General features: G+C 56.0%; 1 protein-coding gene across 3 annotated transcripts; it reads left to right on the top strand.

Moving 5' to 3' along the window:
* The first annotated feature begins 1,743 nt into the window (after positions 1-1,743).
* On the top strand, positions 1,744-26,009 carry MPP2 (MAGUK p55 scaffold protein 2). Of its 3 annotated transcripts, XM_053660993.1 has the most exons (15): positions 1,744-1,961; positions 3,468-3,531; positions 4,525-4,588; positions 8,995-9,047; positions 9,253-9,371; positions 18,268-18,420; positions 18,551-18,700; positions 19,076-19,303; positions 20,118-20,249; positions 20,343-20,448; positions 20,536-20,604; positions 20,822-20,983; positions 21,625-21,827; positions 22,174-22,302; positions 23,534-26,009. In XM_053660993.1, exons 5-15 carry the CDS (start codon positions 9,255-9,257, stop codon positions 23,708-23,710), a joined length of 1,626 nt encoding a protein of 541 aa, XP_053516968.1. In that variant the 5' UTR covers positions 1,744-1,961; positions 3,468-3,531; positions 4,525-4,588; positions 8,995-9,047; positions 9,253-9,254; the 3' UTR covers positions 23,711-26,009. The 3 variants fall into 3 exon arrangements, with proteins under 3 accessions (XP_053516968.1, XP_037000572.1, XP_037000571.1); XM_037144677.2 differs by lacking the exon at positions 8,995-9,047; XM_037144676.2 differs by lacking the exons at positions 1,744-1,961; positions 3,468-3,531; positions 4,525-4,588; positions 8,995-9,047 and adding an exon at positions 7,681-7,762.
* The last annotated feature ends 858 nt before the right edge of the window (positions 26,010-26,867 follow it).

Genomic DNA, 26,867 nt, shown 5'->3' with positions numbered 1-26,867 from the left:
CTAACTGCCCTGCATTGCGGGCCCCTCAAACCGGCTTCACTTCCCAGATCCCCCATTTCCCACCAACAGCACCCTCACTCCTTCAGGCCCAGCTTAGAACCTTTTGGGTCTTAGTGCACCTCTGTTATGACGTTCAGTTATACCACCAGAAAGTGCCTCCGGTGTCTGACACCCCCCTTCCGACCTCCATCCACCCCGGGCTGTGAGCTCCAAGAAATCAGGAAGCAGTGACACTGTTGCTGAAGCTACTACCTGGCCCAGTATCACCCTTGTCGGGAACAGAATAGGAACATCTTACTCTGCATCCAGAAATGTTTCTCCTGCCCTGTGACCTCACAGGGCTGTGGTGAGAATCAACAATTTACAAGGTCCTGAACAGATGGGAGCGGCTGCTAGCCTTCTTTCTACAAGGCCCTTCATAGAGAGATGCTGTTGAGTACCTAACATGAGGAGGCAGCTGGTAAGAATATTGAGTTGGGCTCCACCTCCCTAGTGGACCAGATTCTGGGATCCCACCTCGGCTTGGAGATCCTGAATGGAACTGAAGCTGTGGGATGCTGCGGGGTGATAGTTACTTGATTGAGAAGTAATTAATGTTTTGGTGGAATTCAAGATCCTTCCACTTCCCAGACACATGTAAACAGCAGAGGGATTCCTTGCCCAGAGATCCGCATGTGAGAGCGGACGGTAGCCATCATAATGGGAAGGGGACCTCTTCCTGAGTTGAATTAGGAGGGTCTTCTGGTTTGAAAGCAGTGAGTTGGAAGCAGCGTGTCCAGGAAGCCTCTTTGGTGGGAGACCAAAGCCCACGATCCAGTCTCAGCCCTCTGGGGTCACTAACACTTTTCTTTCCTTATAAAGGCAGAGAGATTTTAGTAGAGCATGGCCAGGTTCTGTGGCTTTTACCCTTATCTATGCCTTTCAGAGCTCAAGGGCAAGCCTAGTTTCCAGGGACACCGGGACCAGCCTCCTGCTTTGGAGATGGATTCCCAAGTGAAACTCATGTCTGAGCTTTCCAAGCAAGTTTTCAGAATACGTAGGTCCCTTAGGAACCCACTGAGCAAGGATAACTCCTGCGTATTCTGGAGGACCATAGGGGGTGGGCAGGCACCCAGGCCAGAGTCCTAAGTACCCTGGCTGGCCCCCAAGGCTCCAAGCACTAGCGAAGGGGGGCCCCAAGGAACCTCTAGTATTTCTAAGCTTTACAATATCTTTCACTAGCAGGTCTGGGGTGGAGCCAGAGGCTGGGCGAAGGCGGGCAACTGGGTTTAACCCTTTATTTACTTCCCGAGATGATACTCCGAAGAAAGATATCAAATGACTTATTTCTGTATTCCTAGCTCCCAGGTCCAGGATTAAAATAGGATCTTGAATCCCTTCGTGAAGACTTTCCCCAACCCCTACGCTTTTGCAAATTCTTCCAGAGAGTTGGGGATCCAGGTATACACCATTTGAGTCCTTAAAAGCTGTCCCTGAGTCTGAAGCCCTGATGGGGTGGGTCTGTTGCTCTTTGGAGGCGTCCCTAAACGCCTTCGGTTCCTTTTCCCAATTGGGAAGCAGGATAACGAGGAAAAGTGAGGGACGCCCAGTGCCGGGACGCGGGTCCAAGACGAAGGAAAGGGGAGGAGTAATCTTTCACCATCGCCCTTTTAAGGGATCGCTGGGCGATGAGGGACACTAGTGGGTACAGGTCCCAAATGGTGCTTCCCTGAGTGGGCAGGGAACAGGGGAGCGACGCCTCTCAAACCGCCACCTCCCCGCCTCTCCACTAGCTGCTCGGAAAGACCGCTGTCGGTGGGCTAGTCCGGCTGCGTCCCAACCCTCCTCCCCTCCGGGTCTCCGCCCCCTCGCGCAGAGGAGGCCTCGCCGCTTTAAGAGCCGGGCAACCCATCGACTAGCAATAAACGCTGAGCGCCGGCTGAGCTGGAGCCGCGAGAGCCGGGGGCTCCCCCCGCACGCAGGTAGGCGGCCCTGGCCCCCAGGCCGGCGCCCACCTCAGGGTCCCTGTGTCCTCTACGTACAGGCACGGCACTTGGGGTCCTATCCTTTGGGTCCAATCTCCCCGGGCCCCTTCCCCCAGGCCCGCCTCCTCTTCTTTCACCTCCTGCTCCCCCTTCTCGGTGCTCCCGGGGAGGACCGAAGCCCATTGCCGGTGACACTGCTCCCCGCACCCCCCCCCCCGCGCTAAAGGCTCCGAGGTGACAGCGGGCGCCGAGCTGGTGAGCTGTGCGGGATCGGGGGGGCTGTGCAGATTCGGGGTACTCCGGGGCCCGGCATTACATAAGAAATGCGCTGTTAGTACTTCCGGCGGGTGGGGGCGCGAAACAGAGGCTGCATGGGACCCTCTGGCTCCCCGATTCTCTTGGGAGGCTAACGCCTCAGCCTTCCCCTGCGGGAGTGGGTCCTGGGGCGCGTTCCCTCCCCTCCTCCGAGGCCGTGGTGGGTTGGTTCGGGGTCAGGGGCCAGGGTCAGGGTCTGGAGACATGGAAGGGGATCGGTGTCAGGAACCAGGATCCAGGGTCAGAAGTTAGGTCAACTAAGGGGGGCAGAGCGAAGACCCGGGCGGGTACAGCCAGTCAGTGACCTCATCCCTCGGTCTCCCGCGGGCGCGCTAGCAGAGAGCCTCCTTTCAGGGCTCGCAACACGCCCCCCTGCCCCCAGGTCCTAGCGCCCAGCGTGTTAGGGCTGGGCTCTTGGGGCCCGGGCGCTCGGAGTGTCGCTGCGCGCAATCCACCCGGCCTCTAGAACCCCATCCCTAGTCTGTCTCCCCCTCCCTGCGACCAGTCGGTTTTCCAAGCGCCTTTGTCAGACCTTTCTCTTCCACATCTCTTTGTATCTGTATTGATGGAGGGGTGGATGGGAGGTGGGAGAAAACCTCTCCTTTTCATCCCTGGTCCCCATCGCCGCCGACCCTGAGTCATGTCGACAACCTGGAGGTAGGGGCGAGAGGGGTCCAAGGCTTTGGAAGACGGGTGCGAATTCCCAGATGCCTAGGTCCCGGCCCTTGGCCCGGAGCCAGCCCGGCCTGCCTGGCACTGCTGTGCTCTTGTGGGCACAGCCGGACCCCGCCCTCTCAGAGGTTTGGGTGGGGGTGGGGCAGAGCTAGCTGCTGCCGTGGGAACCGACTCCTCAGGGAGAAAAACCTAGGCAGGCTGGGCAAGAATTCTGGGGACAGGGTTTCCCCTGCCTCTTCCCACCCTCCACCCTCCAGGGCAGGTGGACATCTGGAGTCCTCTCGGTCAGTACCTCCATTAGGGAGAATGTTGCCAGAGAGGAGCCTCCAGGTTGCAAGCTGTCAGGATCTGGGATGGGGAAGGAAGGGATCCCTCCTCACTGCTTTCTAGAAATAAGGACAGCAGGGGTTGGCACAGGGGCCACTGGCTGGCATGTCTCCCAGCCTGGGTGCTAGCCTTGCTGGATGCGGTCCTCTTTCTGAAAGCTGCTTCCTTTTTCTTTCACACCTTCAGGGGCAGGTCCAGGAGGAAGGGGAGTCATCCTGCCATCTTTGTAATTGCTGTCATCTGAGCTCAGGTGAGCAGCTGAGGCCTAGGAGGGGACTGGGAGTAGAGAGGATTTCACTGAAACCAGGTAGTAGTCCCTCTGGGAAGAGTCCCTTTTGGGCGAGGGAGGTGAAGTTGTGGCTTCCCCACACCCTGGGCCCAGCATTCTGTCCTAGAGTGGACACTGGCAGCTATTGCCCTGCACTCCCCACCTCTGCTGTGAGCCACCGCCTCTTGTTGTCATGGCAACCAGCAATTAGGGTTTTCTTCTGCAGCATTTACCCAGGAAGGCAAAGGGAGCATGGGTGGGGGGTTGGCCCCAACCCCTCCCACCCCCTTTCCTGAAGAATGGGGGAACCAGCCCTGGCTTGGGGGTCCTGGGATGGGAACTGGGGCTGTAAACTTCATACCGGGTTCTGCCCAGAGCCCCCTCTCCTGCTCGTCCCAGCTCTGGGCTAAGAAGGGGAAAAAGGGGGGAGAGGAACCCGGAGAAGCCTTGGGGAGTTATGACATCATTTCTTTCAGGCAGACTGACAGACATTTGTGGCACATCTGCCTGCGCTGTGCTAGGCCTCGGGTCCACTGGCCAATGAAGCAGAGGTGGTTCTTGACTTCAATGGGCTTGCAGTCTGGGGACACCCATCTTTCTTGCTTTTGACTCAAATTCTGTATTCTTATCCAACCCCTCTAAAAAAGAAAAAAAGAAAAAAGGACAGGTGGCAGGCAGAAACACTTCATTTTTTGTTAAGAGTCATAAAACTGGATTTTCATTGCAGCTCTCTATGAGCTGTGTGACCTTGGACAAATCAATTACTCTCTCTGATCCTCTGTCTCCTCCTCCTTGAAGCAATGGGCATGAAGTATCTGCTCCTTCTGCCCCACCCCCCGGACTGTGGGATCTCCGATTTCTGGGCAAAGTCTTCTTTCCTGCCTTGCAGGCTGGTCCAAAGGGAGCCGCCCTCCCTAGTTCCTTCCCCATTGCTTTGCCCTTCCACTTTCTCATCTTCCTTTTCCTCTCCTCCAGGAGAGGCATTTCGGAGCCCTTGTGAGCCTCGCCATGCCTGTTGCTGCCACCAACTCTGAGACTGGTAAGAAGGGGGAGAGGATGTCCGTGGATATCGGTGGTTCAGAGGGTAATAGGCAGGGTGGGGAGCAGCAGTCCGGCACTCCCACACAGCGGAACCCACAGCTATTCCCCCAGCCACTCAGCCATTTGTTCAGGCAGCTTCTGTGGCCCTGCCGCACCTGCCACGGGGTGGGGCTGGAGACACAGCACGACTCACCTCTGTGCAGGGCAGGGGTACGCCTGCTCCAGAGATGATGCACACTCCTAATTGTTGGAGGACTATGGCATGGGGCCTGGCTGGTGAGAAAGCAGCCCCTGCGAGCTGGGCTTTGGAGGACGGCTAGGGTAAAGGGGCAACAGTAGCCATCCTGGGGATGAAAAATCCAGGATTCAGTGCCCACCAGACGGGTGGAGTAGACCAGCAAATGCTAGAGATGGGGGTGTGTGCTGGGGCACAGGAAGCTGTGCATGGAGAATGCTAGACCAGCCAGGAAGCCTCGACTTGGTTGTGTAGGAGGGTGTAGGGCAGGGGAATGGCCACCCAGACACAACGAGGAAGCCTCAGGAGCAAGCTGCTTGACCTCGCAGAGCCTTGTCTCTGTTTCTATCAAGAGGCTGATGGGAGACCCATAATAGTTACCAGTAGGCACAATCACGGCTGTTATGCGGTGCTCTGAGTTATTACCTCCTTAACCTGTGACCTTAAGCCAATCACTTCCCTTTTGGGCCCTAGGTTTTCCCCATCTGTAAGATGAGGTAAGGGGATGAGATTGGTGTCCTGACTTTTGTTGGTCCTGGGGTGCTCTTTGTAGACCAGTGCTTCTCTGCACAAAATCTGTGTTCTACTCTGGGGTTCACGGACTCTTGAAGTGCATTTAGGGACCAAGCAGGTGAAGTTCCCTGTGCTAGAGGCTAAAGGCCCTACCAACTGTCAACTGTTCCGATTTTGCTGTGATTTGCCTGCCTTTCCCACGGCCTAGATCGCTAGCAGCCCCTTGTTCAAGGCCGTGCTGCTGCTGCCTCTGCAAGATGTTCTGGGCCTCCACATTTGGTTAAAATGACAGTTCCTCCTCTCTGAGAAACTAAACCAGAAGAGTGAAGGCTGCTGGGAGTGGGTCAGAGCCTAAATGGTGACACCATGGTCCCCCAGGAAAGGCCTCTTCTTCATGCAGGGACTGTACCAATGTCCCCTAGCTTCTGCAGCCTTGGAGGGCTCAGTCCTGTCCAGACTGCTGGGTCCCCCAGGCCCCCCTGCTCCTGCCTGCCTGAGCCCCACTGTAAGCTGCTTAGGGGTTAATTAAGCCCAACCCTGAGCCTGTGATTAAAGGCCTCTCAATCTGGGACTGCCCAGTAAACCCATTAATAGTGCCTGGCAGGGGTGTGGAGAGTGGAAAAGGCCCAGCAATTTGGCTTCCTTGCTGCAGGCCACTGAATAGGGGCCTGGGCGGGGGTGAGGTGGGGGACAGGGCAGCGAGTAGAGCATAGGGGTGTGGCTATGGGGCCTAATTCTTCATAGGAATTGGGACTCCTGCTTCCCTGGGCTGCTTCTGCCTTCTCAAAAGTAAAGGAAGAACAGGAGCTAGCGTTTAAATGGAAGCTCTTGGAGCTTGTGTTTCCTCTTCTGTGCAAAGGTGATATGAGATGGAAAGGCTGAGTCTCAGCCCTTCCTTCAGGCCACCCTCTGTGCTCGCCTGGGGCTGGATGAGCTCCCGGCTTCAGAGATCTCAGGGCAGCTCTGTCCCTTCTCATTTGGTGGCCATTACACTTCCTACAGGCCTAGGACCTCTTCGCCCCTGCCTCTGAGGCCAGATTCACCCTCCTCCTTGCCTTTTCCTCCTCATGGGATCCCAGCCTTGGGCTCTACATGCTCCTTCCCCCAGCCTTCCCCATGGGTCAAGAGGATCATTGTCATTGGGGGTGGGGTGGGGGTGGTATGGGTGTATTCTTGTTGCAGAGACACCCCAACTCTACTTCTAGTAAAGGTGGAGGGGTCCTTTCCCTGAGGGCTGCGGTTGGGCTGAGAGACATGTAGGTGATGGCATGGGCTGAGAGCTGAGAGAACTTGTCCCTGGAGTCCCCAGGTGTGCATCCTTGCCCTCTGTTGCCAGTACCTGACTCGTTCCTTTCTTTGAATCCAGGGGGGATGTAGGCTGCTTTCAGGTGGAGCTGTCCCTTTAAATCTCTCTTGCATCCCAGGGTTAATGTCCTGGTGTGTAATCCCTCCTGTTGCCATGACAACCTGCTGCCACTCCTCAGGGGATTGCTGTTTAGTGGCAGGAGCGGTGCCTGGTGCGGTCTCAAGGGTACAGGTTTGAGAGTAATGGAGGCACTGGGCTGGCGTAACTGCCCTGCCTCTCCCTCCTGCCTACCCTTGTTTGCCCCTGCTGCAGAAACGCTCCCTTACCTGTTCCCTAATTCTAAGATGCCTGACTTGCCTACACTGTGGTCACCTCTTACCCAAAGGGAGGAGCTAAAATGGGAGATGGGGGAGGGGGAGAAGCTGCAGCTGCGAAGAGGGGTCCTGAGGTCTTGCGGTGCCCTTCCCAGCCACTGCTCCAGGTGAAGGACTGAGAGTGGTTCTCGGGGGCTTCCTTCGATCCTGAAGGGGTCACTATAAATGACACTGGGACTGGAGATGGGACATAGAGTAAAGGTCGGAGGGCACGGGGGTGGCGTGGGCGTGTGTTAGAGGACACACCCTCAGAAGAGAGGGGCGGGGACAAGGTGGGGCCAAGTCCCCACCCCCTTGGGTTTCCTGCAGCTGGGCTGTGAAGGATGTGAAGGATGTGAAGGGGCTGCACGCGTAACAACCCCCGCTTCTCTCTCTGCCTCCTCTTCCCCACTCCCACTGGCTGGTACTAAACCCAGAGGAATGGGGGGTGGATCGGGCCAGCGGTAGGACTCGGACTCTCTCTTTCCCACCACCCCGGCCTTTGGCCAATCAGGATGGGGGCCAGGGCAGCTCAGCCTTGCTATTGGCTAATCCTGCAGAGGGCGCTGCCCGAGTCCCGCCTCTACCAGCGCTGCCAGTCTCTGGCTCGGAAGGCGGTTCACAGCTCGAGTGAAGGCTGGTTTCTTACTCCCTGAGCCGCCCGCCGGGCATGGGGGGCAGCCATGGCGGGCAGCCCAGGTAGCGGGGTTTCCTTGGAGGGTATATCCCTGGTCTCCTCTGAGGAAGCGGACCTCCGGAGGAAAGGTAGGGAAAGGCGGGGCGGGAGGCTGAGGGGAAAGCTGGCCCGGCAGGGCTCGGGGGCATCTGGAGAGTGTGCCCTAGGCACGGGCTTCGGGGAGCCCAGGGGCCTGGCAGCATGGCCCGTCTGGAGAGCTGTCCCAGGCAGAGGGCGCCAACTCCCCCGGCTCCGTCCTTCCTCCTGGCTAGCAGGCTGGGGAGTCAGTATGTGAGGGTAGCTGGGCAAGCTGGACCCCGATACCCTGCAGAGTGGGAAGGGTTCATACCCTGGCCTCTTCCTGAGCCCACTAAGGGCCTTGTAGGTCTCTGACCAATGCCAAGCCCAGGCCTGGGCAGGAAGGGTCTGGGGGACAGGCTAGGATGTTGTTTCTGGAAAAGGTGGGGTGAAGGACGGTGTGGGGGGAGAGGGTGGGGGTCCAGAGCCCTTGAACCCGGCCTGCCAGCTCTAGTTTCAGCGCCCCCTCCTCCCCATCCCCATTCCTTCCGGGGGGGGGGGTCTGCTGACAAGAGCCCTAAGAGGTGCCAGCGACTGTATCCACCCCTCCTCCTCCATGGCTTGGGAGCTGTTAAGCAGATGTAGGCGTAGGTGGCAGTGTGGCAGATTAATGATACCCCCTGCCCATCTCTGCCTCCAGCTGGGCACACTCTGCTTCTCCTTTCCACCCCCAGAACCTGCCACAGCTGGAGCTCACTCCTCTGCTGGTGGGTGATTGTAATACCTGTCTCCGGTCTCAGCAGCCACTGCTGGGGACCAGCATCAGGTGTTCTCACGTCCCTGCTTATGGCCTGTCCCAGGCTGACTTGGTCTGACTTCTCCAGGCTGGTCCCTGTCTTCCCAGCTCTGCCAAAGTTCTGGGCCTCAGCTTTGGCTTCCTATGATCTGTATTAGTTTCTCGATGATTATAGATCATTGTCAAAACTGAAGGGCCTGTAGACACCATCTAATCCAACTCACCCATTATACAGGATGGAAAGGCTAAGGCCAGTTAGGGACAGTGACTTGAGTTAGTGGCACGGCTTGTAGTGGATGCTGTGTAAGCTCTGGCTTCCGACGTGGCTGTCTGCTTGACTCCAGGCCTGCTCTCGGGGACTCGCTCCAGCACTGTCTCTCTCATTCCCGAGTGCTTCAGATGCAGGTGGCTGCATCCTGGGGCTTCAGCCCATCCAGAGGTTGCGTGAGGAGCCTGTGGTTCTCTGGTTCAGGGCGGAATCTGGTGTCTGTTTCCCTTTCTCATCAGAGTCTGCTTCCTGCTGTCTGAAGCCTCCCCCTGCCCAGGCTGGCACTACCTAGGTAGGGCCTGTGAACAGGCCAAGGGAGCCCCCTGCTGGGGCCTCTGCCCCAGGCATTCCCATGCCTGGCAGGGAGGGAAGAGCTGCTGGGCAGGAGCTGTCTTCTGTGGGACATGTGTAGAGGGGTGGACCTGTTGTGGTGTGTGTTGGTCTCTTGTGCCCAGCTGGCACCTGTGTGTGTCTCACTGCCTGTCCCTTCCCCCCAGCCATGCAGCAAGTCTTGGACAACTTGGGATCCCTCCCCAATGCCACAGGGGCTGCAGAACTGGACCTGATCTTCCTTCGGGGCATTATGGAAAGTCCCATAGTAAGATCCCTGGCCAAGGTATAGTGCTCTCGGGAGGTGGGTACAAGGGCGTCTGGGGAGGCACACTGGGGGATGGGGTGTTAGCCACACTAGGCCCTGGGAATGGGGCAAGTGGCACAGGAGACCCCTGGAGGGGGGTATGCATGCACATCCATGACCAGATGCTGAATCTGAGTGACTCTAGGTAAGGGGGCTGTCCCAAGCATGGGTGGTGACTGTGAGGACATGCCTCTGTGGATGCCTTTTGGTGACTGCCAGGGCGGTGAGCATGCCTGTGTACTGGAATCTCCAGAGTTCATCCCACCTGTCACTCTGTTGTTGGGCATTTTGTGCAGATGTTTTTACAAGTTCAGGGGCCAGGCATCAGGTGGGGAAAAGACTCATTAAAAGAGAGTTGCCCTGGCTGGTGTAGCTCAGTGGATTGAGCATCAGCCTGGGAACCAAAGGGTCGCTGGTTTGATTCCCAGTCAGGGCACATGCCTGGGTTTCAGGCCAGGTCCCCAGTAGGGGGTGTGTGAGAGGCAATCACACATTGATGTTTCTCTCCCTCTCTTTCTCCTTCCCTTCCCCTCTCTCTAAAAATAAATAAAATCTTAAAAAAGAGAGAGAAAGTTATAGAACAATTGGTAGGGACGGATGCAGTAGACACTTGAGAGAGACCAGGGCAGAGAGAGGGAGGGGGCAGGTGAAAGATTTCCAAGGAGGCCAGTTCTGGAGGGTACCCTGACCGTCTGGGGTGTGGCTGCTGTGGACAGGAAGTCATGGAAGTGAAAGAGGTCCAGGAATGGAAGTCGTGGGTACAGGGCGGGTGGTCTGCACAGGCATTGGAATCTAGGGTTACTGCAGGCACAGAGGAGAGAGGGGAAGATGGAGCAGTCCCAGGGTCTTCAGTGAATGGTGGTCAGGGCGACCAGGAAGTCGGCAATGACGGCAATAGGGGGACAGAGATGGTGACATATGGGAGGTGGTGGGAGGGTGGCAGGCCTGCGCATGGGGTGTGGAAGGGGGCCGGGCCCCACTGGAGGGGAGAACTTCTGCAGGAGATGCTGGGTCCCTGGGTCACAGCCTGGTGAAATGTTAGGATCTGTGGAATGGCGAAGACTTGGGGAGGGTGTTCATAGGGAAGGTGAAAGGTGTGAGAGGCAGGGTTCATAGCCAGAGGGCCTGGGGAAGAGCACAATGAGGCCAGAGAAAGGCAGGTTGCTTTTCACTTAGTAGTCAGGGACTGTATTCATGCATTCAAAGTAAAAACACGGAATGATGCATATTTAAAGCAGGGAATGTGAGCTCTGTGAGGACGGGGATGCCTCTTTGGGTCTCTACTATGCCCTGAGAGCCGAGAACAGTGCCTGGCATGTAGTAGGTGCTCACTGAACCTTTGTCAAGTGGCTGAATACAGAAAAGTGTGGGAAATAACGCAGCAGATCCCTGAGTGCCCATCTGCCATATCTGCTTTAGCTACTGCTCTTTTTAAGGAATAAAAAGTATAACACAGGTAACACCTCTCCCGTCTTCCTTCTTTCTGCTGCTTTCCCTCCCCACACGTAACCTCCCCACACGTTGATGATGTTAGTGGATGATGTTATGCCCCTGAATTGCATATCTTGCCCATATATGTGTTTAGATGTAAACGGTATGCCCCTGTTATATGTTTTTAAACTTTACGTAATAGATGGAGAGTGTAAGCTGCTTGGGTTTTTGAGATTTCCAGTTCCCGCAAGTAGTGTGGTTGTCGACATGGGTACAGGTGTAGATCGATGCGTTTTAATCACTGTGTGGCGCTCCACCCTGGGGATGGGGCCCAGCATGTTTATCTGTCGGTCCCCACGCTCGAGGGCAGCCACGTGGTTGCTGATTTGCCTCTGGCAGGGACAGTGCTGCATGAGGACGTGCATGTCCTCGAGTCCACCTGCCTCTGCACGTGCAGAGGTTTCTCTAGGGCGGACCCTGGGCAATGGAATTGAATATATGTGTTTTGAGCCTCAACATCCGCAACCCGCCAAAGCTGATTTCAGAGTTGGATTATTCAGCCACGTCACCTCTGGGTGACTTTAGCTTCTGCTTCGACGGTGAGTGAGCTAATGAAATAAAGCGAGTCCCTCAGATGACAGAATCTCAGGGTTGAAGGTCCCGCAGCCAGCCCTCTCCAAAGCACAGTCCCCCTCAGGATCCTCCGTCTCCAGTGGCTGGAATCTAGGTGACAGCTCCCTGGGGGTGGGGTCACTGCATGGATTGCCCTGTCATCCACTGGGGCATATTCAGTTGCTCAGTCCTCCCTCTTCTAGTTCACAAACGTCTGTGGTGTGCTCACCGAGCACCGGGCACAGAGCTAGGGCTGCTGCGCTGAACCACTAGATGGTTTGTTCCCCACGTGATGGAGCCCAGGTCTGTCCTCTCCTCCCCGAGCCCCGCATTTTCCGGGTCCTGGACCCTCGCAGTACAGCCTGATGGAGAGGCCGCCACAGCACCGTGTCAGACTGTGAGTAAACGCCCCCGTCCTGTCTGAGCTCAGCAGGTCCCCGTCCCCGCAGGTGTGACCCTTTGCAACGTAACTCTGCCCCTTCTTGCACCACAAGGCAATCTTCACTCTTCAGTCGGCTTGGCTGTGTGACCTGCTTTGGATGATCGGACCTGCTTCTTGCTCCTCATCACCAGTTTTAATGATTATGTCTATAGTTGTATGTTTCTAAGCTAAGAGACAAAGTACTTTTATCCACGATTCAGTTGTGAAAACGTGGTTCTCCTGGCAAAATGGCCCAGAAACCCACAGGAGCAGAACCAAGGCAGAGCTGCAAATGGTAGCCATTAACCTTCTCCCTTGACCCTCAGGGAGATGGGCTTGCCTGTCCTCTCCTCTCTGGGGCTGTGGCAGACAGTGTGGGAGGTCCCAAGCTGGTTAGACCCGAGGCCAGAGAGGGGCAGGGCCTGAGGGACAAACCCAGAGAGCCAAAGGCTCGGGAAGGAAGTCCAATCTACCAGATGATAATCCCAGGGGTTTGGCTGCAGACAGCGGGCGCCGGCGGGTGATCAGCCTCTGGGAAGGCTGACACGGGTCCAGCAGCAGGTGTTCCAACAACAGGCAAGGCGAGGTGAGGGATCCAAGACAGGCGGCCTTGAGAAAATCAGGCAAACTTACCAGCAGGGCCAGCTGCCAGCTGGGAGGCCTATGAACTGATCCACATGGAGCAATTAAGAAGAAAGAACAGTGGGCTGAGAGTCAGGAGATTCGCCGGCTGGCCGTGTGACTAGCGTGCCTGACAGCTCCTGGGCTTCAGTTATTTCCGAGAGGTGGGGATAATGATGCCAGTCTCTCGGAGTCATGGTGGGGAGAGGTAGGGAGGTCACAGATGTGGAGGTGCCTTTGAAACCACAAAGAGCTGTCGTGTGGTCACAGCCATTGCACCGCAGCTCACAGGGAGGACGCTGCCCCCGTGGGGAGGCCAGGCTGCCAGAGGTGGCAAAGCACGACAGGGCCTTAGGAGAAGGGGAGCCCAGGGTGGGTCACGGAGAGACTCTGACCAGAGGACTGACGAGCAGAGGCTACAGTGGTGGGGACCCTCAGGTGTCAGTCAGCCTTTGCTGTGTGACAAACCACTCCAGTGCACAGTGGCCTAAAGCAGCCATGATTTATTTCTCACGATTTCGTGGGTTGGTTGGGGGGCAGTTTGGGGTCTGGGCTTGCTGAGTTGGGGCTGGGAGCTCCAGCACGGCCTCACTCACAGGTCTGCAATCTGGGCTGGGCGGCTGCAGCCTCTCGGATGGTGAGGTCTCTCACCCTTTAGGAGGGCGGCCCTGGCGTCTTTGCTGGCAGGCTCAGCAGCCAAGGAGGACAGGCTCCAAACCCCAAGCACTTTCCAAGCCTCTGCCTGCATCGCATTTGGTAATGTCCCACTGGCCAAAGCAAATCATAGGGTCAAACACAGACCGAAGGGTGAGTGACGTTACTTTCTGGCACACTGATGTCTGGCACGTCCTTTAGATTTTGGACAATTTAATTACGAGCCTAGGCTCTAATGAGAACTCCCTGTCTCCTGCCAAGATCAGAGAGGTCGGAGTGGGAGGGCAGAGGGGAAAGCCATCAAAGAATTGGCAGTGTGGCATCTCTGCATTTGCAGTTGGATTATGGTTCTAGATCCCTGGCTGGCAGACCTGAGTTCAAGTGCAGGCTCCACCATTAACTAGCTGTGAACCTGGCTGAGTTCTGGTCTGTAGTGAGCTTGAGCCCCTGCTGTGCTGAAGATGATTTCCAGAGCAGAATTCCACGAATGGTTACCATAGAAATTCAAAGCTACTCTGCTGGTTGTGGAGTCTGGTGCCTCGAACACCTCAGTGTGTGCTGTGCTGAGGACGTTGCCTTCTAAAAATAGGTGCCCGGTAGTGACATCGCAGCTGTGGGGGAGCTCAGAGAGTCAGGGGACTTTGGGGTCCCCAGTGTACAGGCCAAGGTGTATGCAGTTAAGGAATGTATTGTACCTATTGGAGTTCCAGATGCTTTACTGGGAAAATGACCTTAAATGTTACTAATCTCATAGGGTTGCTGTGACTTTTAAATGGGATAATATTTTGCAAATGCGATGCTTCATCATCGGACTTGCGTATGCCCCATGACCCAGCGGTTCTGTTCCTGGGAGACACTCGTGTGCGCACCTGCAGACACAGGCGGGAGTGTGCGTAGCAGCATCGTGCCCAAGGGCAAAGACCTGAGCCGACCCGGAGGCCTCCCCCAGAGGGAGCAGCTGCATGAAATGCGGTGTGGCCACACAGTGGAGTACAACACGCCAGTGAAGATGGACTAATGTGACTCGGGAGAAAGGAATGAATCACAGCAAACTAATGTTATGTGAAAAATAGCACTAAGTGAAATGCACGGGTGGGAAAAGGCAGGTGTGCGGCGGTTTGTGTGGAGAAAGACGTGCAGGTCAGGACTGTGACGGTGGTTTATTACCGCCGAAGAATGTCAGTGACACACTGCCCTTGGGTGCAGTCTTGTGAGTGCTCAGATTGCCAGACTTTGTTTTTATTTTTTAAGATGTTATTTATTTTCGGAGAGAGAGGAAGGGAGGGAGAAGGAGAGGGAGGTAAACACAGAAGCGGAGTAGGGTGGGGGTGGGGCAGAGAATATTAATTGGTTGCCTCTCACCGGCCCCCAGCTGGGGACCCAGCCGCTGCCTGAAACCAGGCCTGTGCCCTGACAGGGAATCAAACTGGTGACCTTCCAGTTCGCAGGCTGGCACTCAATCCACTGAGCCACACGAGCCAGGGCCCAGCCTTCCTTATGTACACGTTCTTGTAGTCTGCTGTCTCTTTATGTGGAAAAGGAGAGTACATTTTAGCAAAGTAGTAAGTGAAATATTTTAATATTAACCGAAAAATATATGCAGTGAAAAAATTAATATTAAGTGAAAATATATTAATTTAAATAATGTTAGGTGAAGAAAATCTGACCCCCCAGGGATTATATATAGCATAATTCCCCCTTTTTAAGGGTAAAAATAACCACAAGCAATAGTCACTTTAGGAATATGTAGAAAACACGTAGATACAATAAGACCATGTAAGATGGGGAGCCAGATCACGGGGAACACGGGGACCCAAGGCAGGGGTTTCTGTGGGGGATTTGGTGGGGGGTGGAGCATGTGGTTAAATGTAGGAAAGTGTCAAGATCCTTATTTATGTTTGAGTGGTGGGTTCTTAGCTCCTTGTTACAAAAATATCTAATTTAACACCAACTCACTAAAAGGAAGTCAGTACAAACCAATGATGAGAATGTATCTTCAACCAAGGATATGATGAATCCAATTCTGAGTTTCCAGAGTCCCAGAAATGTCGTGAATTGTGATGCAGATTGGGTGTTCTCAGCGCTGGTCAATCAGCTGTTTTGATCGGCCTGCTATAGTGTTTCTTTTGTATTCGAATGATTAAATGTTTAAAGTTTCCTCTGGGCCAGGAAGGTTGAGCTTGGAGGGCTGAGGTTTTGTATCTGTGGGTAAGAGGTCCAGGGGCAGCCTCAGGAGGTGGGTAAGAGGTCCAGGGGCAGCCTCAGCCTGGGGGAGGGGTCGTTAAATCGAAGATGGGAGGTAAGTGGCTTGGGAGATGCCCGGGCTTCCTGAGTGGCCAGGTGAGGGCTTCTAGGGAAACCTGTCCTCCCCACCAATGGAGCAGAAGATGCCAAAGCTAAAACGGGTGACCTGTGTGCTCACGTCCTGTCACCTGGGCCAGCGTTAGCTCCTTTATCCTGAAAAAGCCTAGCCGGGGTCACTGTAGTGACACAGTTCCATACCTGAGTGCCTTTCTTCACTCTTAAAGCACAGTTACCGGGACCCTGGACCCCAGCATTGACCTAGAAGCTCCGTGGGCTGGGCTGAGCTAATGACTGAGGATCCCATCGGGGTTGGAGGAAGCTTTCTGGGAACGGCCCTGCCCTCTGACTTCTGAGGAGCACCATGGCACAGCGGTGTCTGTTTTTCCCGAAGGAGCACTCTGCACAGCCAGGCTGTGGGAGTCAGGCTGGAGTGCTGCCCACCTGCGGGGAGATGGTTTCGGTGACAGAGGGGCCGACATGCTTCCCCATGTGGGATGCTGGTGCCCTGGCCTCTTTTGGGAAGAGAAGCCAGAGAGGAGCTAGCCTTTATTGAGCACCTGCTGTATATATGGCACTGTGTCCATCGTTCCAAATCTGGAGTCCAAATCCTTATGAGGTGTTATTAAAACCTCCCTATCTCTTGGGCTTGAAAATTCTGGACATTTATTTATTTAAATTTTTAAAAAAGATTTTATTTATTTATTTTTAGAGAGAAGGGAAAGGAAGGAGAAAGAGAGTAAGAGAAACATCAATGTGTGGTTGTCTCTTATGCACCCCCTACTGGGGACCTGGCCCACAACCCTGGCAGGTGCCCTGACTGGGGATCGAACTGGCAACCCTTTGGTTCACAGGCTGGCACTCAACCCACTGAGCCACACCAGCCAGAACCTATTATGAAAATTTTAAAAAATGTCTCCTGAACCCCCATTATCCATTGTTCCCCTTCAACAGTTAATAACTTATGAACAATCTGGTTTTATCCATACCTCTCCCTACTTCCCTCTATCCTGAATTATTCTGAGGCAAATCTCAGATATAATTTTATCTGTATTTTAGTGTATATAGCTAAAACACAAAGATTCTTTGAAAAGTAATCACACTACCATTAGCACACATAGAAAATCAAACAATAATTTTCTTATGGATTTTTTGTTCATAAGCATTTTTTAAATCTTTACCTGGGGGCAGGCTTATTGATTTCAGAGGGAGAGAGAGGGAGAGAAATATTGATGTGAGAGAGGAACACCAATTGGCTGCCTCTTGTCCACGCCCCAACCTGGGACTGAACCTAACACCCAGGTATGTGCCCTGACTGGGAATTGAACTCCTGACCCTTTGGTCTATGGGACGATGCTTCAACCAACTGAGCCACACTGGCCAGGGCTTCATAAGCATTTAAAAAATTTTTATTTTCAAGTGCAGTTTACATTCAATATGATTTTGTATTAGTTTCAGGTGTACAGCATAGCGGTTAGACAATCACATACTTTACAAAGTGATCCCCCTGATATTTCAAGTGCCCCTGACATCATACAGCAACACTAGTACTGACTGTCTTCCCCAGGCTGTACCTTACATTCCCGTGACTATTTTGTAATGGCCAATTTGTACTTTTTAATCCCTTAGCCTTTGTCACCCAGCCCTGCAACCCCCCCTGATGGGTTTTTAACAAGTGGTGCAGGACACCTGGGGTAGATGCATAGTTCACACGACGTATCAGAATCAACTCCAAGCAGATCGGAGACCTGAATGTGAAACAATAAACCCTAACGTCCTAGAAGAAAACATGGATCCGTGGTGGGGGGAAGCCTTTTAAAAAAACTATGCCTCAAAATTCAGAGGCATAGAATATTAATCAACTTAACCGTATTAGATATGTATATTTTTTGCATTGACAAAAAGCCATAACAGAGTCAACAGACAAATGACCACCAGGGGGCAGTATCTACAAGCGATATCACAGAGAAAGGGGCACATCTTCCTGACCTAGAGCTCGTTCAAAAAATGGGAAAAGAGAGCAAATCAAGACCTGATAGAAAAACGGGCAGAAGACACAGATAATTCACAGAAAACAACACACAGTTGGCCCTTAAATATGTGAAGAGAATGCTCGGCTTCTTTCAGTAAGCAAAACGCAGAGTAAGCCCCACAGGGAGATCACTGCTGGTCCCCGGGATTGGCAGACATTTCAAGGTTTGGTCACAACTCTGGTCGCAAGGCTTCCGGGAGGTCTCTCTCTCACCCAGTGCTCGGGGGACAGCAAAGCAGCCCCAGTGCCACAGAGGGGAGCCAGCAAATCCTTACTGCTGGACCCAGCAAGGACTCTGGGTATTCACCTGAAAGGTCTGTCTCCTCCGCAGGTTCGGGGCAGCTGTGCCACGGCACTCCCCGCAGCTGTATGTACAACAGTAAAACATTATTAGAACGTTAGAACAGCCTATCTCCTTGTGGAGACCGACTGAGTAAACAATGGCACTCCAGACATACAAGAAGTCAAATGCAGTGATTAAAATAAAAAGTAACAGTGATAATAAAGGAAAATCTCCACGTGGTAGCACAGAGTGATTTCCAGGGTGTAAGGTAAAAACCTAATCATGACTTAAACCAATTAAACAAGCAAAATCCCCAAGGTATCAAAGAGTGTATATAGTATTCTACCACTTATGTAAGAGTCTAAATTATTATTATTTGACCCTTACACAATTATTCATTATGTACGGGTCAAAATTAGGATTTGGGGGAGGTGAGAGGCCTGGGGGATGGGGGGTCTGTGTGGCGCCCCGGCCCTGGGGAAGCATCAGCTCCTTCCTGTCCCCCCACCCCCACCCCCAGGCCCATGAGAGGCTGGAGGAGACGAAGCTGGAGGCCGTCCGGGACAACAACCTGGAGCTGGTGCAGGAGATCCTGCGGGACCTGGCGCAGCTGGCGGAGAGGAGCAGCACGGCCGCCGAGCTGGCCCGCATCCTCCAGGAGCCCCACTTTCAGGTCTCCTCCCGGCTGGGGTGGCCCCTGGGGCAGGACACTGGGCGAGGGGCCGGCAGGAAGTTGGAGGTGGGATGGGAAGGCCACGCAGGGCACTGCTCCACGGTCCCTCCCCATCCCACCACCTCCCCAGTCTCTCCTGGAGACGCACGACTCTGTGGCCTCCAAGACCTACGAGACACCACCCCCCAGCCCCGGCCTGGACCCCACGTTCAGCAACCAGCCGGTGCCCCCCGACGCCGTGCGCATGGTGGGCATCCGCAAGACCGCTGGAGAACATCTGGTGAGGGTGCCGGGCAGGACCGGGGGCAGGGTATGGGAGGGGTGGGGAGGGAGAGTAACCAGCAGGGGTCAGATGCGGTGTGGAGAGGGCTGAAGACGAAGGTGGGTTCAGCTTTGCCCAGACTGGCCGTGGCAGACCCAGGAGACGGCAGGAGCCGTGCAAATGAGCTGCGTACGCACATGTACCAGAACACTCTTCATTCTGCCCACTTCCCCTCCTTTAGCGCTCCTGTAAGTGAAGAATCGGGCAGAGATGGAAGAGGAGGAGTCTGTGAGGGTGGGGTGGGGGCGTGGCATGGAAATGGGGGTGATCCCGTTCAAAGATTCTGACGTAGGGCGGTTGGGGCCTTCTCTTACGCCCCCCCCCGCCCCCTAGGGAGTGACGTTCCGCGTGGAGGGTGGTGAACTGGTGATCGCGCGCATTCTGCACGGGGGCATGGTGGCTCAGCAAGGCCTGTTGCATGTGGGCGACATCATCAAAGAGGTGAATGGGCAGCCAGTGGGCAGCGACCCCCGCGCGCTGCAGGAGCTCCTGCGCAGTGCCAGCGGCAGCGTCATCCTCAAGATCCTGCCCAGCTACCAGGAGCCCCATCTGCCCCGCCAGGTGAGTCCCTCCTCCAAGGTCCCCGTCCAGCACAAGGCCCACTGGCTTGGTAGCTGAACCTCCTGGCTGTCAGGGTCACAGGCTTCAGGGTGGGAGCAATTCTTCTACCAGCTCTGAAAAGCAAGATGGGGGTGGGGCCTGCCGCTGGGGGTGGAATCGCAGGTGTCCCAGCCCACCTACGGCTTGTACGCATTTGCCTTGGGCTTGGGCGCTCTTGCGCATGTGCAAGTGTGTGTGTGTGTGTGTGTGTGTGTGTGTGTGTGTGTGTGTGCGCATTCAAGGCCAGTGGCACCTGAGTGCATTATGTGTAGCTGTCTGCGTGCCTGCGTGTCCGTGGGTGTACAGGGTCAGATTGCCGGGTGTACTGTGCAGCTGTCTCCTGGTTGTTCAATTGCGGCTGTCTGGCTGCTTTGTCCACTTCTGTTGGCTCGCCAGGGCCCCTTCCTCCGAAGGACAAGGGTGCATGGATGGAGGGATTCCGAATGAGGTGTCAGGGTTTCCTACTTTCCCCGCCTCCTCGGTGGGTGGGGCCAGGGCCTCCAGGCCTGATCAGATTCCCATTCTTCTGATTGAGTCCTTTCGTTCTAGTTGCAAAGAGAGGCCGGTTTGGGGAGGCAGCCAGGCAGGCCTGAGGGCACCACGCCTTTAAAGGGACAGTGCCTGGGCCTCTCACCTTAGAGAAGGGGCAGAGGGTGGACTGTAGAACCCTCCCTCCGCCGTGCCTGGGGGCTGCGGGGTGGGGGGTGGGAGAGGGCTCACCCACTCTAGCCTTGCCCTGCTCCTTCCCTTGACTCTTCCCGGATGTCCGGTCTAGGTATTTGTGAAGTGCCACTTCGACTATGACCCGGCCCGAGACAGCCTCATCCCCTGCAAGGAGGCGGGTCTGCGCTTCAACGCCGGGGACTTGCTCCAGATTGTAAACCAGGATGATGCCAACTGGTGGCAGGTGAGCCCTGGGTGTCCATGCAGTCTCTCCAGGTATGGTGGGTGGGGGAGGGGCCCTCTTGCTGAGACCGAGCTCTGCCCTTGTCCATCTGAGGCGTGCCATGTGGGAGGAGGCAGTGCCGGGCTCATCCCAAGTCAGCTTCTGGAGGAGAAGCGGAAAGCCTTTGTCAAGCGGGACCTGGAGCTGACGCCCACCTCAGGTATAAGCCGCCCCCCCCCCCCCCCGGCCAATCTGGGATCTGACTGCGTCCCAGCCTGGCCTCACTCACCAATCTCTCTATGGCCAGGGACCCTCTGCGGTAGCCTTTCAGGAAAGAAAAAGAAGCGGATGATGTATTTGACCACCAAGAATGCAGGTGGGTGTTGGAAGCCTCCTCCCCCTCCCCCCTAACATGACACATCCCCTCTCTGCCCTCACCTGTACGTGAGCTCTCCTTGTTCCGACGCTGCCAGTCTTGTCCCTACGCCCTCCCTGCCCAGTTCCTTCCTGCTGCCCCTGGCCCGTGAGAACCCAGCCCTACCCCTTTCACCTGATGAGCAGCCCGATGAGCAGTGCCATCTCTCCGTGTCCAGAGTTTGACCGCCACGAGCTGCTCATTTATGAGGAGGTGGCCCGCATGCCCCCATTCCGCCGGAAAACCCTGGTGCTGATCGGGGCTCAGGGTGTGGGTCGGCGCAGCCTGAAGAACAAGCTCATCATGTGGGATCCAGACCGCTATGGCACCACGGTGCCCTGTGAGTGGGTGCTGGGCCCTGCTGGGTGGGGGGCAGGAATCTGGGATGCCCTGGGGACCAGCGCTGGTCCACTGAAGGGCCATATGCATGGGCACCATCTCAAGTAGCACTTTTGGATGAGAGGTGTGGGACAAGCGCCCTCTGAGGGCTGGTGGGGGAATTGCAGGCTGGGGGAGCTGTCCCTTAAGCCTGTGGCCGGCCAGGCAGGCTGAGCTAGCCCTGCCTTTCCTTCTCACATGTTTTACTTGCTACACGCCCAGCTGGGCATCCGTGTGAAACAGGGCTATGAGCTGTGCGTGACCTGGGAAAGACGGGGCTTCTTGGGGACAGAACCTGTTGGGGTAGTGGAAGCTCCTGCTTCCCAGAGGCAGGAGGCTGAGTGCTGACCCCCAGGTCAGCTGGGCCTTGCTGTGTGGCCACCCCATCTGTGAGCCCTGGGTTGGGGCAGTGACCTCTGCAGTGTCTCCTGATATCGATGTCTAAAGTCTCGTGTGTGTGTCAGTGGTGAGGGCGAGGGCACGGTGTGGGGGGTGGGGGGAAGGCAGGCCGCACCCCCAGGCCTGTGTGACACGTAGAACTCGTGCACGTGTGCCTGAGGTACAGTGGCCTGCCCGTGCTCATTCGGCCTTGCATCCCTGCAGACACATCCCGGCGGCCCAAGGACTCAGAGCGGGAAGGCCAGGGTTACAGCTTTGTGTCCCGAGCAGAGATGGAGGCTGACATCCGTGCTGGGCGCTACCTGGAACATGGTGAATACGAGGGCAACCTCTATGGCACACGTATCGATTCCATCCGGGGTGTGGTGGCTGCCGGCAAGGTGTGCGTGCTGGATGTCAACCCCCAGGTACCGTCCGGCCCGCTCTTCCCCAGCCTGCCCAGTGTCCCCTCTGGGTGCTCTGACTCCCTCAGTACTCCTCCTGGTATTTCCAGCCACATGACTCCCAAGCACCCCCATGTAGCCCCTCAGTTACTGCTAGGGCCCAAGCCCCCGGACCCTCTTTTTCAGCCTCCCAGACCGCCTACACCTCTAGTCCCCCCCATTTATCCCATCCCCAGGCACATGCCAGCTGCTCTGCTAGTATTTGTCTCCAGGACTGAAGTCCCAGAACCCTGGGTACCTGTCCCCATCCCCATCACCCCGGATGTAAGTGGGGATGTACTTACTCCTTGACCCTTCTCTCCGTCTGCAGGCGGTGAAGGTGCTGAGAACGGCTGAGTTTGTCCCATACGTGGTGTTCATTGAGGCCCCCGACTTTGAGACTCTTCGGGCCATGAACCGGGCTGCACTGGAGAGTGGGGTGTCCACCAAGCAGCTCACGGTGAGGGGCTCTGAGGTGCAGTGGGTGGGGTCTGGTGGCTGCCTGGGGTGGGAGGGGCCAGGCTGGCTGATGAAGAGATGGGAGTGTCAGGGAAGGGGAGAGGCACCCACCCAGGGTACCCGTGAGGGAGGACTTGAGGTTCCAACTGTGTAGCTGCAGAAATGGTGATCTGAGCAAGGAAGTGAAGGGCTCAGATTCTCAGAGTCGGGGACACAGCAAGCCAGAGGTGCAGGAGCTTCTGTCAGGCCCACTGCTCCGTCCACTCTGTGGGGACAGAGTGCTGACTGAAGGAAGCCCAAGGGCCAGTGGGAGACCTGTAGGCAGAGGCAGGCTGGGTGGGGTCAGGGCTGTTTACAGCTGGGGGAAAGGCTGAGGAAGAGAGGGAGACAGAGGCTGGTGGGCTGCTAGAGGGATGAGTTAGCTTTAGGGAGAAGGCAGTGCTGGGAGGAGAGGCTTCAAGTCAGGTGTTGCAAGACTCCAGGGTACCCCCCTCCTCCTAGGAACCCCTTGGAGCAGCCTTCCCCAAGAGGTACAGGGTTTGCAGAACTCTGGGCTCAGGTGCCCTCTGCTGGCCATACCCGGTACTGCAGCTCCCAGGGCCCCGATGGCAGCGTTGCTCAGGCCTTGCAGAGGCTGTTTGCACTGGGCCCCCCTCTGCAGCATGCGCCCTCGGCCTGGTGCTGCTGGACACGGTTTGGCAAGCCCGAGCTCCTGCCTGGGCTTATTTAAGTCAGTGTTCAAGTCCTCTTCCCACCCCTGCCTGACCAGCTTGGACTGGGTCTGGGGCGGGGGTTGCCTCGGACACTTGTGGGTTGCCCTAGTGTGGCCCGTGTCTCTCAGGCTGCCTAGGCATGGGCGCCTAGTCAGACTGGAGGGAGCACTGGCTTTGGAGTCAGGCAGACTCTGTCTGACTGGCCGGCTGTGTGGACTCTTTGTCCCTCAGTTAAATGGGGGTAGTTAGTCCTGCCTTGCAGAGCTGCAGTGGAGCTTACATGGGTTGTAAGGAGGGTAGCGCCATGTTTGGCACTTCCTGCAGGCTATTTCCTTCCTTTTACCTGCCTGTCTGTCCATCCATGGTTGTGGAAGAGCCACCTTGGGACATGTGGCCAGGGAGCCTGCACCCACCATGGCTGGGCTTTGGGGAGGGGGAGAGGTGGGGCAGGCTGCAGACCCCCGATGATGGGGGCCAGTGGGGGACACTGACCGGCGGGAGGTCCCCTCATGTGAGCAGGAGGCGGACCTGAGGCGGACGGTGGAGGAGAGCAGCCGCATCCAGAGAGGCTACGGGCACTACTTCGACCTCAGCCTGGTCAACAGCAACCTGGAGAGGACCTTCCGGGAGCTCCAGGCCGCCATGGAGAAGCTGCGAACAGAGCCCCAGTGGGTGCCTGTCAGCTGGGTGTACTGAGCCTGCTCGGCTGGACCTTGTCCCCTCCGGGCTGTGACCCAGGAAACTGAATCCATCCCTTCCCCAACCATGACCCTCAGCCGTGATCCTTAGCTCCAGCTCCTGGCACTCTGGCTCCCTGGGTAGCAGCTTCCAGCAGGCCCTACGTCTGGCTTCGGCGCAGAGGCGAGCACTGCCAGGGAGGTGGGTGTTCATGGGGTACCTCTGTGCCCAGGTGCTGCCCCCTCCTGATGCCCATCGGCCACCAGATACTCCTCTCTGAGGGCCAAGCTGTGCCCACCAGTGTGTCAGAATCACCTCCACAAGGCTTCGTCCAGAGAAGAGCTGCTCTGGGATGATGTGACCAGTAGGAAGACAGCCCCTGCCACCTCTCCCCAGTCACCTCTTCTCCTCTGGCCACACCCACCCCATTCCTGAGCCCCTCCCCACTCTCACCTCTGTGTCCTGGGAGCAGGACTTGGGCTTTTTCTGTGTGGCCCAGGGAGCGCAAGGCCTGGGCGGTGGGACCAGTCCGGTGCCATCCTGAAGGCTGCAGGGGCCAGCGCGAGAGCTAGTTGTCCCTGTCTGGGAAGAGTGTGGCTCTCTGTCCCCGAGGAATGAGGTGGAGTCCCGTGTGTGGGCACTGCCCTGTGGTTCCCTCACCCACAGCTTCTCACTGCCGAGGTCTCTCCGCAGACTTCTCTGACTGCCCCTGACAGGGCAGCCCTGCTCTCTGCAGGGCGAGGCCAGCAGGGGCGAGTGGGCCAGCCCGGTCAGGGTGGGTGGTGGCTGAGCCCTGAGAGCAGGGGCCTGCCACTGCCGACCGAAGAACCCCAAGCTCTCCATGGCCCAGGGTGAGGACACATCTGGGCTCCCTGTCCATGACCATGGTCCATTTCGGTCTTTCCTCTGGCCGGGTCTGCGTGGTTCACTAGCACCCAGATGGCTGAGGGGCTGAGGAAGGCTGAGGAGGGGAGCTTGTGAGCATGGGGCATGGAGTGCTCTGGCAGGCCCCTTGTTGCCCGATTCCAGGGGGTGCCATCTGTGCCGTTTCTGTGCAGTTTATGGCCCACACCCAGCACACCTTGCCTGGGATTGGGCCACTGGTATATGTGTGTGCAGCCTTGGCTTTTAGAGAGAAGCTTTGGAGGTCACTCTTTGGGGCCCCCTTTTCAGGGTTCCCTGTCAGTGCCCATGTCTTATGAGACCCTCTTTGCAGATTCTAGAGCCCTGGCCCTCCCACATGTCTTGCTCCAGCTGTTCTGTTGTCTCCTGACCCTAAGGGCACTCCCGGTCCTTGGGGAGGGCAATTGTGTAAAATAGGGGAATCCCTTTTAAGAAAAGAACGCTGTCCTCAGCTTCCCGGGCATCTCATCCCTTGTCCTTCTTGTGGTCCTTCTTGGGGTGAGCCTTTCCTTGCAGGGGGCCGCCCCAGCCCCTGTGCTCCCCATCCTGCCGAATGTCTGATCAGTGTCCGCTGCAGAGTCAGCCCACGCTGGCCCCCGAACCACTGTGTGCCCATTTCCTAGGGAAAGGGAGGGAGAAGAGACAGAATATTTATTACAAAGTTAGAAATATATTTATTATATTAGGGATCTCATTGCATTTGCATGGGGCATGCAAATGAGACGTGAAAGTCAAGACTGCTCCCGTCTCATTTGCATAGCTCTGCATCCACTTTATATTCCTCTTTTCCCTTTAGTCCGCCTTCTTTTTATCTTTAGTTCAGCTCTTACATCACCTTCACCCGAGGGCACTGGGATCTGGAGGAAAATGGGGTGTTCGTGGGCCTGTGGCCATGATGCCTTTGCGAGTTCCCACCTCATTGGGGGGACTCTGGAGGGGAGGTCGCAAAGGGGATGATGGTATTGCCGCCTTCCGCTTGCCCTCAGTTAACCTCCAAAGCCCTCTGACCAGCAGACGGGGGTCAGGGGGCCTGGGTACCCTGCAGGGGAGTTGGCATGTGGCCCTTTAGGGTAAATCTCTACTGTCGATGCTCATCGTCACCCATCGGCACCTCTAGCGATGCCCTCTAGTGATGCCTGGGCCCCTCTCCTGTGTCCATCCCTCTGAGCAGTGGGCCGCCTCCCCTGGATAAGCCCCGCCCCCGGGGAACAGACACGTGTGCCCACCAACTGAGCTCTGACTCTGTCCTTCCTCCTCCTACCGTGGACACTTATATTTGAGTGTGTCCCCCACTGTCCACACTCGGTCTGAGCCCGGCTGCCCTTCCCTTCCCCCCTCCCTCAGCCATCTAGCTTCCGAGCTTTCTCTCTGACTGGTTTTCTTTCTTTTTCCTTTGATTAAATGTGAAAGCAAAGGCTTCTGGGCTGTCTGTCTTTGGTTGGGGTTGAGTGGAGGATGCTTTAGAGGGTGAAAGCAGGGAGCACAGCGCAGTTGATTCCCGAATGGGTTCTGAGCGACAAGTCTTGTGTTTCGCCGTGTCTTCTGGGAGTTCCATCCTCAGAAGATGCTTTTCCTCAATGACTGTATCCAGTAGTCGGGGAGTATTTGTGAGGATGGGAGACTCAGGGACTCCATGGCTAACCCACTCAACTTCACCTGCAACTTGCTGTGTGTTCTTCAGCAGGTGGCTCTGCTTCTCTGGGCCTTGGCAAGCTTTTTTTTTTTTTTTTTTTTGGTATAAATTGGAGAACCCATGTGGTCCAGTTAAGATGGGCAGGTCTGCTGCTTTTGCACAGACTCGGGACCCACACTCAGATCTCTGAGGCACCGCTCCCAGCTGCCAGTGCGGGGTGCCTGCCATATTCTTGGGGTGCTGCACGTGAAGAGTACTTCCCTCTTACTTGAGAGGTACCCCAAAGCACACCACACCCCCTCGGGCTCTTAGGGGCTTCCCACCTTCTCTGCTTCTGTTTTCTCCTCCCCTCTGAGCCAGGGCCCCCTGGAGGTACTGGGGGAATCTCCTCAGTGAACCTCAGTCATAAAATCCAATGGTCATCCAATGGGTTAGGGTCATAAAATCCAACGGTCACAGGGTAGGGAAGGGAAGGGAAGGGACAGCTCAGCTCATTCATTTTTTTTTCTCTTTTGGTATTAAAATGCTTTGTTTTAAGAAACATGATTATTTTGTTGAAGTCCCAATTTTGCAAAACTAAACATTAGCAACTCTTGAATGTTTCCCTCATTTTTTTCCCTGACGTTTTACCTCTCAGTG

Source organism: Artibeus jamaicensis, unplaced genomic scaffold (genome assembly GCF_021234435.1).
Source record: "Artibeus jamaicensis isolate MK-2021 breed Jamaican fruit bat unplaced genomic scaffold, CSHL_Jam_final contig_2259, whole genome shotgun sequence".
In the NCBI taxonomy this organism is placed as follows: Eukaryota; Metazoa; Chordata; class Mammalia; order Chiroptera; family Phyllostomidae; genus Artibeus; species Artibeus jamaicensis.
This window is presented reverse-complemented; position numbering and strand designations above follow the sequence as displayed.

Bases quoted from the DNA above. Each gene is read 5' to 3' on its own strand.
- MPP2 (XM_037144676.2), top strand. From the start codon at position 7,681: ATGGCGGGCAGCCCAGGTAGCGGGGTTTCCTTGGAGGGTATATCCCTG. The intron at 18,701-19,075 runs GTGAGGGTGCCG...CCCGCCCCCTAG, and splicing joins AGACCGCTGGAGAACATCTG to GGAGTGACGTTCCGCGTGGA. The intron at 19,304-20,117 runs GTGAGTCCCTCC...TGTCCGGTCTAG, and splicing joins AGCCCCATCTGCCCCGCCAG to GTATTTGTGAAGTGCCACTT.